This window comes from Motacilla alba, chromosome 8 (assembly GCF_015832195.1).
Source record: "Motacilla alba alba isolate MOTALB_02 chromosome 8, Motacilla_alba_V1.0_pri, whole genome shotgun sequence".
Lineage (NCBI taxonomy): Eukaryota > Metazoa > Chordata > Aves > Passeriformes > Motacillidae > Motacilla > Motacilla alba.
In genome coordinates, this window is record NC_052023.1 from 17953633 (window position 1) to 17968747 (window position 15115).

A 15115-nucleotide genomic window follows, 5' to 3' on the forward strand; every position below is an offset into this window, starting at 1 on the left:
CCTGCTGGCTCACAAAGAGCTGAACTAGGATCAGGAGCAATGGGGACACCCTCAGGATGGTGGAAAAGCAAAAGCTTCCCTAGAACATGCTGAGGTATGTTGTCAATGTGTCTGCTGTTCTTTTGGGGCAGCTTTTTTCCCCTCTCTTTTCTAGGAAGTATTTTTCTCTACTTTTTTCATCCTTTTTCTTGTGGTGAATGACAAAGAGAAAAAGGAAATGTGGTCATATGCTCCAAGATCTCTTCCTTTCTACCCACCACAGTAGTCACTGGAAATGGAGGAGTTATGGTCACTCTTGTGTCCCACACTCTCTAGGGCCAAGTGATTTTCTTCTTGGACAAGGCAATGAGTATGAGTGTCTTATTCCAACCTCACCTTCCCTTTTCAGCTAGGATTTCCTCTGATGTTAAGGGAATGGGACTGCTGCCAGTTTTCTGTAGTGAAAGGGATCTTTTCCATATGGTGAATTTAACAACTGCTGTGTGGGTTTTTTCACCTCCTACCAAGCATCCATGATGGCTGGCTTTGGGAAGTTTAAGCTGCAGCAATAACAACTTCTGGAGCTTTTTAAATGTGATTTGAGGGCCTGAAATTCAGATAAAGCAACCCAGGTAGCAGTTCTGCACCTCTGGGAGTGTGCAGACTTCTAGGCAGCCCAGCTTGTGGTTCTCTCCCCCTGTGACCTGTCCTTTTCAGTTCACATGGAGAAGCATCTGGACTTTCAGCGAAGTCCTCTGAGAATGCACAGCACATACCCTCCCCATTAAGATGATGGGTTGATGTTGATGTTGGTACCAAGTGAGGTCCACATGGGCATGGCCCTACTTGATTGTCTAGAAGTGTTTTATTCCAAGATTGTAGATACTGAGCTTGTCAAAATGTGTAAGACTTATCACATGGACATACTACTTAGTAGGTATTTGGAGTACAAAGTATCATTTCTCTGTGATGGGAAGGTAAAGATATCTACACTAGGCCTAGGAAGAGCAAAACTATTGCTTTTTATAACCTGAAGCAAGTCCATGACTGGTATCTCAAAATGCAAATACTATGTACAACATTCCACAGGCCTTTAAATAGCCATTAAAAGCAAAAGCTACAATAATACCTGCAAAAATAAATTATTACTAATACCTCTAGTGAGAAATCCAACTTTAACCTTCTCACAATAAAACTGTGAAGCCTATGAGTCCTCTGTAAAAAGTTTTCCACCTAATGTCCCTTAATTTTAAGTCTCGAAGGAGAGCTATAGCAATTTCAGATATTCTGCTCACTCCCTCTCAGTAAACAAATTACAGGGTCTACTATTAATGCAGACTTAGTGAGGGAAAAGGTTTATATAAATAGATTAATGCTGTTCCCACTCTGTAGACAAAACCTGTTTTTAAAACCTGAGCTGGTCCAACACAAGACTGATATGTAGGACGCTACTTCAGGGATCACACTGGCAAACCAATTAAACCTCCCCATGCAAAATATCCAAATAACTGCTGCAAATCTATTTCTATTCACCTTATAACTTCCTCTCTTTGTACATTGTATGTTTCTGCACCAAAATTTATTTGTAGGAGCAATGCTTTTGTATATGCCTGTTAACGTTGTATTTTTCTTCCTCTGTAGCCCTTTATCTTCTATCCTTACAGGGTAGAATTAAATCAAATCTGAGTTTGTTATCTAAATTTAAAAAAAAATCAAACCAAGAACACACAAAGACTAAATCCAAACAAAACCAGCAGCCTTATTTCATAGTTCTGTGGTAGAAAAAAATTTATAATATAAAAACTAATTGCACCATTCCAGAAGATTAAAACAAAAAAACAAAACCCAAACAACCAAACAAATCCAAAAAATCCAAAACTAACAAAACCCCACAATGCTACACCAGCCTGGGATCCAGTGATCTGTTCTCACACTCTCCAGCATGGCTACTCCCAACAGGTGTTCCTGGGACATTCTGAACAAAATGTTGAACAAAAAATACATCTTTAACAGCTTCAGCCCTCAGCTCTCTGCTGAGTAACTGTCAGAGAGACTGTCAGCAACATTCCACAAGCAGCAGAACAAACATTAAGACAAGAGTCTTCAGCTTAGTTTGGGGGTCCACGAGTACTTACTGTTTCTAGCAGAAGAGGTTTCTCAATTCAACGCATCATGCCACTGATATCTGAATCACAGATTCAGTGTCACAGCTGACAATCTGGTATCCTGTGTACATTCCCTAGAGTCATGCAGGAGATCAAACTCATTTGTGTTGAGCTAGGAGGCCAAAATCTTACTTTTAAGACTTCAGTATGCTAACATAGCAATATTAAAAAATATTAAATTTGGCATCTTCTTTCAAGATCCCAGTTCTTCCTTGTGGTACAAATTTCTTGGACATTTGCTTGTTTGTGATTGACTTAGTCTGGTAGGGAATGACATGTCCCCTGCAATCTATTTCATGGAGTGTCCTGTCAAAGCCCTTATTTGTATTGCTGTGACCTCCTGCACATACCCAGACCCAAACTAATTTGCATACTGAGGTTTTTAATTGGTTTGTTTACCTTATTATATCTACTGGGCACCAGTTACAGGAAGGTGTAGAAAGACTATTTGGCAATTGTGTTTATCCCCTTCTTAGTGAAACCTTGGGATAAATTTTTCTGCAGGGAAGTTACTATTTTCTAGCCTTGCTCTTTTCAAGCTTGTTCTCCTCAGTGCAAATGCTAAAGAGATTACAGCTCCTTGCTTTACCAAGTCACCAAGACATACTGCCACCACCAGTATTCACAGTTCCCAGCACAGATAATGGCCAGATTGTAGCTATTGTCAAGTATGTGAATATAATATTTTAGCAGTAAGTTCTCCCCTTAGGCTGTATAACTTTTTTTTTCTAACTTTCTCAGCCACTACCCAATGATTAAATTTTGTAGACATTTGCTAACGTAAAAGCAATTTTTTTTCCACACCGTTTTCATCCCTGTACATGTCATTAGGTAAGTTCTACTTGGCTGAATTCATATTTCCTAGGTAAACTAATTTCTTGAATGTACCATACTCTGTCATTTTTTTAGCCACGTTTTGGCTGAAAAGTACACCAATACACCATATAATCATGTATCTCCTTGGTTTATAAAATATGAAAGTAGGACTTGTTGTGACATTAGTGTTAGTTCTTTCACCCCACTAACTAAAGCACTTTAACCACTGCGTGTCTCAGTCATGAACTGACATTTATGCATTTCCCACCTGTGGTAGATTAACCCCAGTAAGCAGCTTTTGATAATACTTTACCAGGTAACACACAAAATCCAGACACCTTATGCTTTCTCCTCTGCTTGGACCCTTATAATATTTTATTTGCTACTGGTGGTACTGAAGCAAGTTCCTGGTGGTGGCAGCTTCTCCCTCATCCACTTGAAATGGATTTGGGGTCAAAGGGAGGAGCTAATGGAAGAGCAGAAACAGAAAGACTGCCAGTCATAGATATTTGCAAACTACAAGCAAGAATCAGAAGAGACAAAGAATGAGGCCACCCACAACAGGGGTTGAAGACAGCACAAGGGAGATGCTGGTCCCTGATATATAGAGGCAACATGCCACAGTTAAGTGGCATTGCTCAAGGAGCTGTGACTGGTGGTCCTCTTCTGCACAACACATTGCAAAATTCAGTTTACATCCTAGCCTCTGCTGGGGGAATTTAGCTGCCCTTTATGGTCTGCTTCTTCCCAGTGGCATGAGACAGAATGCTGTTGTGGAATCATTTTCTAGTGAGGTGGCTATTTTGCTCATATCCTTTTCATCTACAACATAAATCTCACTCTAACTTACTTGTATTTCACAGCAAAAATAATTATGTGTAAGTTTTGATTTGCTTTTAAAATTTGCCAGAGTAAGATAAGTTTTTTACTGTAATCACTTGTGTCCTCATCTGTTTGGCCTTCATTTGAGCAGAAAATGTCATTCTTTGCTTGTTAATTAAGTTCACGCAAACAGTTCTCAGAAACTGGCTTTGGTTTTAATAAAACACACAATGTTGAAAAACCCTTTCTAAAGGAGTGAACAGCAATTGGGTGAAGAAAATTCTGTGAGCTGTAATTATACAGAATATCTCAAAATAAGCACCAAGAGACTTCTCCTCTGAACAAAATTCTGTTTTCAGTTAGCAACAAATTTACCATTATAATTATATGACAGTTCTTAGATGAGTTCACAGTCATGTTTTAAAAATCCCTGTAAGCAATGCCAAGGTCTACTGCTGGGTGCTGCTTCCCCTATGCCCACGCAGACATTACCAACCTCAAAGATGCCACAGTAGCAGCCATAGCCAACGTGCAGAAACTGAATTCACATTCCCAAAGTAATAACTCACGTATAATGAGGGATGATCAGAAGATGTTCACCCCAGGAACTCTGTAAGAGTGGGACTTCTTCATCCCACACACAACGCTAGGACTCACAAAATTCAAATCTTCCTTTTGAAATGCTGCTAGTGCTTTTCCTCACGGAAGAGAATGGTTTGATCTCAGGCATAAAGTGCTGTGAGGGGTTTTTGGTGAAGACTGCAGTGGGATAGCATTCCCACGGTAGAAATGCAACAATCTGCCTCCATGCAATATCCAGGACTTACAAGGATGTAAAAATCAAAATTAGGGAACAGGATATTATCTTTGGGTTCATGCTTTCATTATGATGAAGCTTAGTCACAGTAAATAAAGTTATGAGAATCTCAGCAACGAAACACACAGTCCATTCACAGGGAAGTAGGATATTAAACACGCAGCTCTCTTACTGTCAATATGAAATGTTTAAACACTTTTAACTTGCTGATGTGCACATTTAAACACCAGGAATAAGAAAAAACCTCTTGATTATCTTTGTGGGATAATATATTCAGGAATGTTCACTTATTTTGCTCATAGCTGAAGCATGGAGGTAATAACTTCAAGACAGAAGATATGCAGGCTCTGGGATTTCTAGTTCTATCCATTCAAGATAATGATTGAGGAGAATTTTACTTTCTACCTCATTGTCCTTATTCACAAGAACAGTAGCTGAAAACCATTTATGCCAGCTCGCTGGTGTCATTGCTCTCAACTGTGATTATTAGCTTTCAGAGACAGATATTCCCCACAGCCAAACAGGCTCTAACAAAACTCTATTCTTGTAGTGAAGTTAACTTTAGGTATTGGTTTTTTTCACCTAGAGTACTCGATTGTTTATAAAAATACTATAAGCATCTTTCTCATTTGGATTAAGAATGAAAAGAACACATTCATTTTATGATCAAATTCAATTCACAGTAACAATTCTTATTATAAATTACATATAATCTTAAATACAAAATTATTCACAACAGAACTGCTGAGCATCCACACTGGAATCAACTTTTCCCCTGATATTATCTGTTTTAAAGTAAACATCAGCCTAATTAAAAAATCATGACTGTCCTCTGCATGATAGCAATTTCACAGAATTTTCTGTCATAAATATTATTCGAATGGGCTTTTCAGATTTTTAACAATATACGTGTATGTGAATAAAGCAATTTGCATTCTATTGAAATGATACTAAATATGTGTGTTTCACAGACCTGTAAACTAGAGATTCCAAATATGTTGCATCTTTATGATTAAGTGGCACTTACATGGTTTGGAAAGTCAGCCTTCAGTTCAGCAATGCTTTTACACCAATATGCTGCTGTTTTCTCGCTGATCAGTTCAATGTTTAGGAAAGAGCCTTGGCCTGGGCCATACAGAGGACCTGAAGTAGTTCCACGCACAATCCTTGGAGAAACATTGGTTACAATATCCTGCAAAATAGGAAATACTTTCAGACGGATTTTGCAAAGTGAGGTTTATGTTGTTGATGTGTATTATATAATACAAGCTAAAATGTACCAGGTGTTTTAAAAAAGCTACAACTATAGGGCAGCTCTCTAAATTAGCAGATTTTCTAAGCAAATTCTTTACATCAGAGGAGAAAAATGTTTGCTCTGTGTGTGAAATGGTATGATAATTATTAAAAAAAACACCAATATTGTACACCTATGAAATACCATACAAAATATTGTCCAAATAGTGCTTCTGTGTTTGGCAGAGCCCACACAAGACCTTGTGCAGAAACCTGTGTGGGCCTCAGTCATGTCCCAGCAGAGAAGGGAACTATTCCCCCAAAGGTGATCAAAGTCCATGTCCTACACTCCTGGGTGAAGCTCAAAGAGGTGCAGCTCACCAGCCTCTCTGCTGCAAAGGTACAGGCCAAGCACCAGCAAAAGTGCACCAGTACATCAAACTTCACAAATAAAACCGTATGATCAAAAAAGACAAAAATCAAAACACAAAACAAAAAAAATTGAAAATAAAGATTAATATTGTAAAGTATGACATTTCTGAAGGTCAATGTGAGGTTAGCAAACAATTTTGAAACACGCAGTAAACACACAAAATGTTGACTTGTTTAGTAGTCTTAATTAAGCCACGATGTCACCAGATCTATATTAACAAAGAACTGTAAATTCTGACATTATTTAAAACTAAAGAGAAACATAGATGGCAAAATGTTCCTTTTGCCAATTTCCAATTAAAAATAATTTTGAGTAAAGGTCATTTATTTACAAACATATCAGAATTATTTGTTTAAGTACCCCTCCTCACCATCTTGTCATTTTTAGTGAGATAACATGAACCTCTATTAGTATATAGCAATTAAGGTAAATTTACATATTTTAATTAAGAACCATCCCATATAAAACAATTAGGGTAATAGGCATACTAACTGGATTTCATAACATTTGGACGTTTTTCCAGCTAGATAGACAGGAAACCTTAATTAGCATTAATTAGCACTGATCTGCATATGTTTGATAAGGCATACCCTCGCCACAAAAGATTATTTATTCCTGAATCTGCCAAATGCTGCAGTTACAAAGGATAAAGGGACTTTTCTTCACATTGTATGTAAATTTGAGGCAATCTTAATTTGCTTATAAAGGTCAATTAATTATTATACAGTAAATATGCACTAATATTTTATATTGATACATAGTTATATGTCCATTTACATATGTAAAAATCATGCAAGGTAATCTAGCCAGCTCATCTATTTTCAGACCCAGTATGTCTGGAACATGGACACCCCATTAATCCCCCATTTTCCCATTATACTATTTTCCTTTCATCACAAAACCTTCACCTCCCTCTCAACAGTTAAGTTATATTTTCAGAAAAAAAAAAACCAAACCTCAAAACACTTTCTGAATTTATGCAAACCAAAACCATACAGCAAAATGCACTCCCCTCGCTCCCTAAACAAATTACAAAAATTGCAGTTTATGCAGAGGAACCATTTACATCAGTTTGCTCCACATTATCCTCTTGAGCATTTCAGTCCTTTTAGATTGCCTCAGAGGAGCTGGTGCTTTGCCTCCATCCTAGAAAGCTGTTGGTGCACACTGGCCACGGTGCCCTGTGAGCAAACACACAGCCAGTGACTGGCAGTCCATCGAGAGTCCTCCAGGCACAGGCTGCACAGGGGCAGCTGCAGGAGGGAGTTATCCTGACCACACTGCAAGCAACCAGGGGCTGCCTCCTCCCATGCTCCAAAGCAGTCAGCAGCTATGTAGCTACTGCAGCATGGCACTAAGCCTAAGCTAACAGCCTGTCTGCTGGTGGGAATTATTACTCCTGGGTTTAGTGCAAATTATGATGATGTACACAGTCTGACTTCCATTCTGTGGCTCGCTTGTGTGCATGTGTTTGCCAGATAATGCTTGGAGCCACCAATGGTCCCGCTTATTGCCTCACTATGTGCAAGCCTTGGTGTTCTTTCACTCGGTTTCATTTTACTACAGGTAAGAATTCAAAGAGTGAGATATTACAGCCTAGATTATACCTCTTGTGAGGCTCTCTCAAAGCCTCTATCTGCTTCCACGTAAAAGCACTCTGAAGTTTTCCTATCTGCCTTTGGTCTTCAGGCAATCTCTTCTCCCTTCTAAAAGGAGAGATCCTGGCTTAGACCCTGCAACTGCTGCTGATGCCCCATGGCTTTGACACACTCTTTCCCAGAGCTCAGTTATAGTCAACATCTGAGTGACAATTTCTCTCTCCAGGATCCCACAGAGCTGAATCAGGGAATGCACAGACTTTGCAAACTGTCTCAAAAGCAGCCACTCTTCACTTTAATGGCCACAAGAGCCATATGAAATAGTAAACACACATACATCTCTCTGCCTACGCTTCCTCACTGTAGAATTTTCCTTGAGATTTTGTGAGATCCCCTTTGGTGTTGAGGGACCTTCCCCTCCCATTCCCCAGAAGCACAGATATCAGTTTCGTCCAATGAAGAAGAAGAGGCTTCCATTGCCTCCTCACCACCTTTGTGTCTCAAGACCTCTCTGGTGTGTCCATGCATCATTTTATCTTTCCCGACCAAGCCATTTCTGCTTCCAAAAATCCTTCTTGGCTTTGAAATCCAAACATTACCACCTGGCTGCTTTGTCTTGATTCCTTGTGGGAGGGATATGCTGTCCTTACTTAAGATCTCGTTCCTCATCTGCCCCTCCTAGTTAAGAGTAAACTAGATGGAAAGAGTCTGTAATGACTGATACTCTGGCACTCCTCCTGTCTCTTGTTAGCACATGACAGCCCCAGGCACAGGGAGACTCACAATTCATGGAAACAAAATGGAATTTATAACTTATGTGATGATTCAAGGAATCTGTCTATGTACATACAAAATAAAATCACACAAGTGACAGAATAGAAAATTGTCTCTTTGAGATGAGTGTGGAATACCTACACAGAACTTGCCTTAGCAACCTTGTCATCTTTTGTCTCTTGCCATGGCTATGAGAAAGCTGAACAAGGGAAGAGCTGGGCAAAGGATCTCTTGGCTGGGCTTAGCCAACTTCACGGCCCTTGGTTTTAGGAACAAATTTTACATGGTACCAGAGGTCGCTTCACTATAACAGGAAATTCTGGTGGCTGGCCAATTGCTATTGCTGTCTCCAAAACCAGCAGGTGATGGCAGAGCAGCTGAAGTAGCCCTTGTGCTCCAGTCCACGGGGTTTGTGACAAACCACCTTCTGGAGTTTTAATTGAACACTGACTTTTCCTGTTTGTAGGAATTGTGAGGACAAATTCTGGCACTGAAAATTAATTTTCTTTTTTGAAACCCCAGTTTTTTCCTTTTATCCCAACTATGCACAAAATCCTTTTATTGTTAATAAAAATTACTGTGTGCATAAAAAGCCACAACAGAACTGAAGTGAGAAGCCTGACAGGAAGTACTTCAGGGTTTGAACCTAAAATCTTTATTGGTTCTAAACAAAGAGACAACCTGAGCAATGAGTTGGTCTGGTTCCTGCATGCAGATGAAAGGAGAGGTCCATATACAGGAATACAAGAATGTCTCCAATGTCTAAAACATAACTGGCAAAGATAACAGAAAATACCACATAAAATTACTTTGTTTCATGGGAAAGTACTGCAATTCAGTGTGGACTGGGGGATTAGGGAAACTGTATTTGATACTAGACTACAGCAAAAGAACCTGGTTTGGGGGTTAATGTAAACGAAGAGAAACAGTGACAACAAATACAATCAAGGGCTGCGTATCATGAATTTTCAGTTACTGAATTTATTCCATTGCCTCAAAAGCTTATTCATTTCTCCAGAAGAGCACAGCAGAAACAATCACACTAATCTTGCAAATATCTCTAGCTCAGGACATTCCAAAGAAAGTGGTGTTACATAGATAAAAGCACTAACATCCTGCCGCTTTTGGATTCCCTTCTCTTGCGTATGACCAATTCTGGTATTCTAGTAACTTGAGACTGACTTAATTTGCATTACACATATATTTCTGTTCCTGTTGATTAATTAATTAACACACTGAAAAGACGACCCAAGGCATTGATCAGGCCCCATTTGCTCTAATAATCTCTGAACTCTGCAATCAGATCATTGAATTCTAAACTATTTAAGTCTAATGGGCTGGGAGATTTGAGACAACAGTTTAAAGATAAAGCGCAGACACTCAGCAGCTTTTAGTCAGCTAAATTTATTTAGGCATGTATCAATCTATCAGTCCATCCCTTACCAGTCATTCTGGATTTTGCTTTGCTTCACACTGTCCACATTTGCAGTTGGTAATTGCCACAGATTTTTGCATTGTAAAATCTCAACCATGCTGTCTAAAATGACCAATGAAAGCAGGACAGCAGGGGCATTTCAAGTTTTAGGGCATCCAAAGGGTTGCTGGGCACAGTGCTAGATCATGCAATAAGTACATGCATTGCGTGTTCCTCATAAACCAATCAGCTGAGAAATAATTCACATTGTGAATATTAACATTGTCATCTGAGGGCATGAAAGTTAATGACACGTAGAAATTAATCAAAACATTCACCTCTCTCTCAGACATATTGTTTTAGGGGAACCAAGAAGACAGCTCTTCATTAACTGAGTTCACTTTTTTGTTTCATAATCATGTCTCCTAGAAACTGAAAAAAGGGAAAAAAAAAAATAAAAAAAAAAAGAAGTATTTGGAGAAAAACATTTTAAGAGGACAGTTCCAGACAAGCAGTCTCCCAAGAGTTGTGCTACCTCATGCCTATTCAGTTGATGTAGTCATACTAGGCAAATACAATAAAAGCTATATAGTAAAAAAAGAACCAAGAGAATAAATCTGTATGATTTTTCATATCAAAGCTCTGATGTGTTCCTATTGATTTGCAGAGCTCAAACCATTCTTTTTCTGCCCTATTTTTTTTCAAAATATTTCTGCTAAAAGTATGTTAATGAACACTTGAAATAACAGAGTTGCTGTGGGGAAAAGAGGGGTAAAATTAAAGAAAATTATAAAAATTGCAGGTAATGTACATGCTAAGGGGAGGGACGAAACAGAATATGGAGAGGAATGGAACGTTACAGACACGGTTATAACAGTATGGAAAATTATAGGGAGAAAATGTGGTTGCTACTCCCCAGATGAAACACGGTCAACATGCCCAGCTTCCCACTCACAATACATGCTCCACCAAAACATAAAAAATAGCATAAAAGTAAGTTTAAAATGGGGAGAAGATAGGGAATACTCCATTGCAACTTCTGGGACCAGTCAGAGGGAGCCACCTTCTCCTCCGTAGGGATGCCTATTGGGTAAGAACTGTATTTTTATGTACACTGATTGTCTCAAGCTAGTTTTTGTTAATAATTATCCATAAACTGCTTTGAATACAATCTTGCAGCCAGATGCTATCACCAGCAATCTTTGAACTTTAACTTGTGACAATCTTCTATTATATTAATAAAGAATATATTCTGTACACTGTTAGTGGGAGTTCAAGGGTGCTGGCAGTGGCTCATACACTGCATTGTGGAGCCCCAGGAAGGGCTGTCTCTTATGTTGTGTGACCCTGAACACATCAGTGGAGCTGCCCTCTGATCCAGTGCCTGTTCAGTGAAGGGTCCCCTTAACTGGATATGACAGATTGGTGGGGCACAAGGGCATTGGCTTTCCTGGGGCACTGACAAACTAATCAAACACAAATGGTTTGAGAAAATCATTCCTTTTACATGACAGCTGTTTAGGAGAACACCTGGCATTTTTTATTCTGGATATGGAAAAAAAATTAATTGTAGCTTTTATTAATATATTAAGCAATTGTACAACTATTCACTCCTGAAGTATAGGTGTTCTGCAGTGCAAATGTCTGCAGCAAAATTAAAGTTTCAAATAAGAATTTTAGATTTTAAAAATACATTTAATCACACTGTAACAAGTGTTAACCTGAGTTTCCTTCACTCTGAGAGACTTCTAAGAGACACAGAGAACTTGCCTTGCAGTGCTGGCCCCCAAAGTCAATGAAAGTCACTTCATACTTCAAATTAAGCTTTTCTCAGCTTTAACATATGAAAGCAGATAGGAATTAGTGACCATTGTCAGTTTCTTTTCATTAATATGAGAAAAAAGATTAAACACAATGAGCAGATTACTATTTCTAACAAAGTTAATTTATTTGACCTTCCTTTCTTCTAGGAAAGGAGGGCGTTATACTTGCCAAGTGGAGTATGCATCTGGACATTCCTGTGGTTGCTGCTCATTAAACACCAAAGTGAGCACCAAAGCAGTCACAATGGCTTCTTTGTTAAGGAGAGATCTAAATAAATACCTTATTAAGGTAATTTAAGTCCAGTATTTCAAAACAGCATACTTAAAGTTAGTGCACAGCAAACTGCAATGTAAAAAACCACCTCAAATGTAAGTTCCTACCTTACTATGTTCAATACAGTACCTTCTTCAAATTAATAGCAAAGTACAGTATCTGAAGAATGCAGTTATTCAACCAAATGATGATGTGCTTTTCTCCCCAACATTTCAAAAATGTACTGAAAAGGTGAAATAGACTTCAATATCTAGTGTGTGGGAAATGTTTTTAGAGCCTATATTCTAAATGCTTTAATCAACCCTCCAACATCAAGATTCAGTTTTCCTGAACGATCCTTGCTAAAGTTCCTTAATAGAACTTTATTACAATTTCACCTCTGTGAAAACACAGGGGAGATTTTGCCTTTTCCTGCCTAATATCGCAGTAGTTAAAGCATTCTGGAAATCTGGCTCACTGCTGTTTGCACACCCTCATAGATACGAACGCCATCACAGACTTATGTCCTCGTAATTCCCTGCCAACTCTCACTCAAGGTCTTGTGATGATTTGCCTCTTCTGTGACTCAGCTGTCTAGCCAGACTGTGTCTAGTATCACCCCTTCTGGAGTTTTAACCATCCACAAAAGGCAAGTGAAACCTGAAGCAACAATACCACTGCACACAGCGCTGTTCCTATACAACCTTTCCGACTTGTTCCTCCCCTGCTCTCCATCAGAACTCAGACATACTACATCCCTGCAGGGTTTCTTTTATGAGGCCCAAAGCACTGACTCCCTGTCCAGAATTTCCCCAAGTCAGAACTTTTTCCAGCTGAACTGGAAGATAAATGTGCAGTAAGAACATCTACAAACACAAAACCATTCCAACTGTTACAAGACCTTATCTAGTAGAGTAGAATTTTTGCAAAACACAGGAAGATTTACTGGCTCAAGGAGAAAGGCAAGAAAATTTGCTTATGATTTCTGCCCAAGGAGGTTTGTTGTAGTGCACAAACCACTGCTATGTTGCACACAGTGCTGCCTATCAATTTCTAACACTTGCATTTACCTTTTTTTTTAGTGAGGGAATAGGCCAGACTATAGTCTTCCCATACAAGCACAAAACATCATCTATGTCACTTCCTCACTCTCCTTCTCTTTCCCTCAGTGCACACAGAGGCATTTTTTAAAAATGGAAACCACACTGACAGAAAAACTTATCTCAGAACATCCCACCATGCAGAAACTCCTCTAATCTCCACCACCAGGTATGAAAAACACAGCTCCATAAGGACAGCTTTTTTTTTTCATTGCTTTTGTGAATGAAGTCTACACCTAGCCCTCTCTTTCCTCTTCATTGCTCTCCTCTCCTTGAGATAGTATATAATGATAATATGCTGTAAGATAAATATATTTAAGTTTCTTCAGCAAAATAAAAACTCCCTCGTTTCTGGAAAATACTTCCAGCATTTTTCACATTGATGATTCAAAGCATAAGTGTTCTGATCTCTCCACTAGCACAGAACACATCTTGAAAAGGAACCTTGCTGTAGCTTACAATTGTGCTTCTTCAGCTTTTACATACAAGATCTTTTATGCTATAGAGGGGGTAAGGATACCTTAAAAATATTCTTATTTGTCTTTTAATATCTGTTTTTTCTGTATTTGCAAAGATGAAAGTACCCAAATCTGTACTTAAATACCAGAAGTCTGGAACACAAATGGTGCTTGTAAATCTTCCTTAATATCCTGCTCCATTTCTTGACTGAATTTATTGAGTTATACATACTATTTTTTAAAAACAGACCATTACCTCATAAATGCTTTTACAACATTAAACTATCACATTTGTGTTTATTAAATCAATTTAACACTACAGCTTCAGTGAGTAAGCTGGCTTTCCAAATCACTAAGTTAGCACAGGAAACTGCAGCCCCATAAGGGAAAAAGCAATGTGTCAGGACTTTGGAGAAAAACTGCTGAACCACTCACATTGTGGGAAAGACAAATGACAAGTTAGAGGTTTAGTTACCTCATATTTAATGTTTTTTCACACTGTCTCATTAGTGCTTTAAGATTTAACCATGAGAACGCATGAAAAACTTCAAAATTTACAGACACCGAACTTCATTTCTACCTAAGCTTTTATCACTGCTGCTTGCTCAGCACACCTTCCTTCCTAATGCAATTCCCAGACAGAAGGCCATCAGTACCCATAACTTGTGATGAAGACAGCAAAATCCCAAGCCCTTTAGGTAATCTCACTAGATCAGTGTATTAAATCAAAAAAATTTCTACTCTTTATTTTAGAATAATTGCAGAACAATCCCTTCCCCACTGTAAGTCAAATAGGAATGGCTTGCTGCCCTTGCTTAAAAGAACAGCAAGCCCCCAAATTTTGTTAATTCTGACATGAAGTCTGTCTCCTAGTTGCAATATTATAAACTTAAGCTTGCTAAAATAATAAATTAGGAGATTCAAATACAACACAAATTAGGAGTAAAAGTAAAAGAAAATAGAATAGCAACTATAATGTTTATGTCAAATCTACAAATATTTTCTAGTTGAGTTGTATATTTCATAAGGAAATGAAGTATTTGATCCTTGCTGACAATTACATTTGCTTGAATGGTTTAAAAATGCCACTTTGTACAATACAAGGCCATATTGCTTTAAAATAAAAACATTTAAATTTTTTCCTCTTTTTTTTACATACTTGCTTGTTTTCTAGGCATCAGAATATAAGGGCGCTTTTACTGTAATTATGAAAGATAATTTTTAAAATGTATTATGTCCTACAGCACTTTGTCTTGACAAACAATTACTAGATATCACATTCAACAGAATACAAAAAGCAATTTCTATCACAAGGTTAAAATTAGTCTTTGAACAAAAGATGTTTTCAAAGCAAATCCGAATTCTCATCAGCTTTATATCAGTTTCTCTCTGAGACAGGGAAGTGAGGGATGGAAAGGAGAGAACGAAAA

At 38.3% G+C, this 15115-nt stretch overlaps 1 protein-coding gene across 1 annotated transcript in view; it reads right to left on the reverse strand.

The window, feature by feature from the left end:
- DPYD (dihydropyrimidine dehydrogenase) overlaps positions 1-15115 on the reverse strand; it is a 337889-nt gene that overhangs the window by 126158 nt on the left and 196616 nt on the right. The window contains exon 14 of the mRNA XM_038144404.1: positions 5627-5791. Within this exon, the coding sequence (XP_038000332.1) occupies positions 5627-5791 (165 nt within the window). The remainder of the gene's footprint in view (positions 1-5626; positions 5792-15115) is intronic.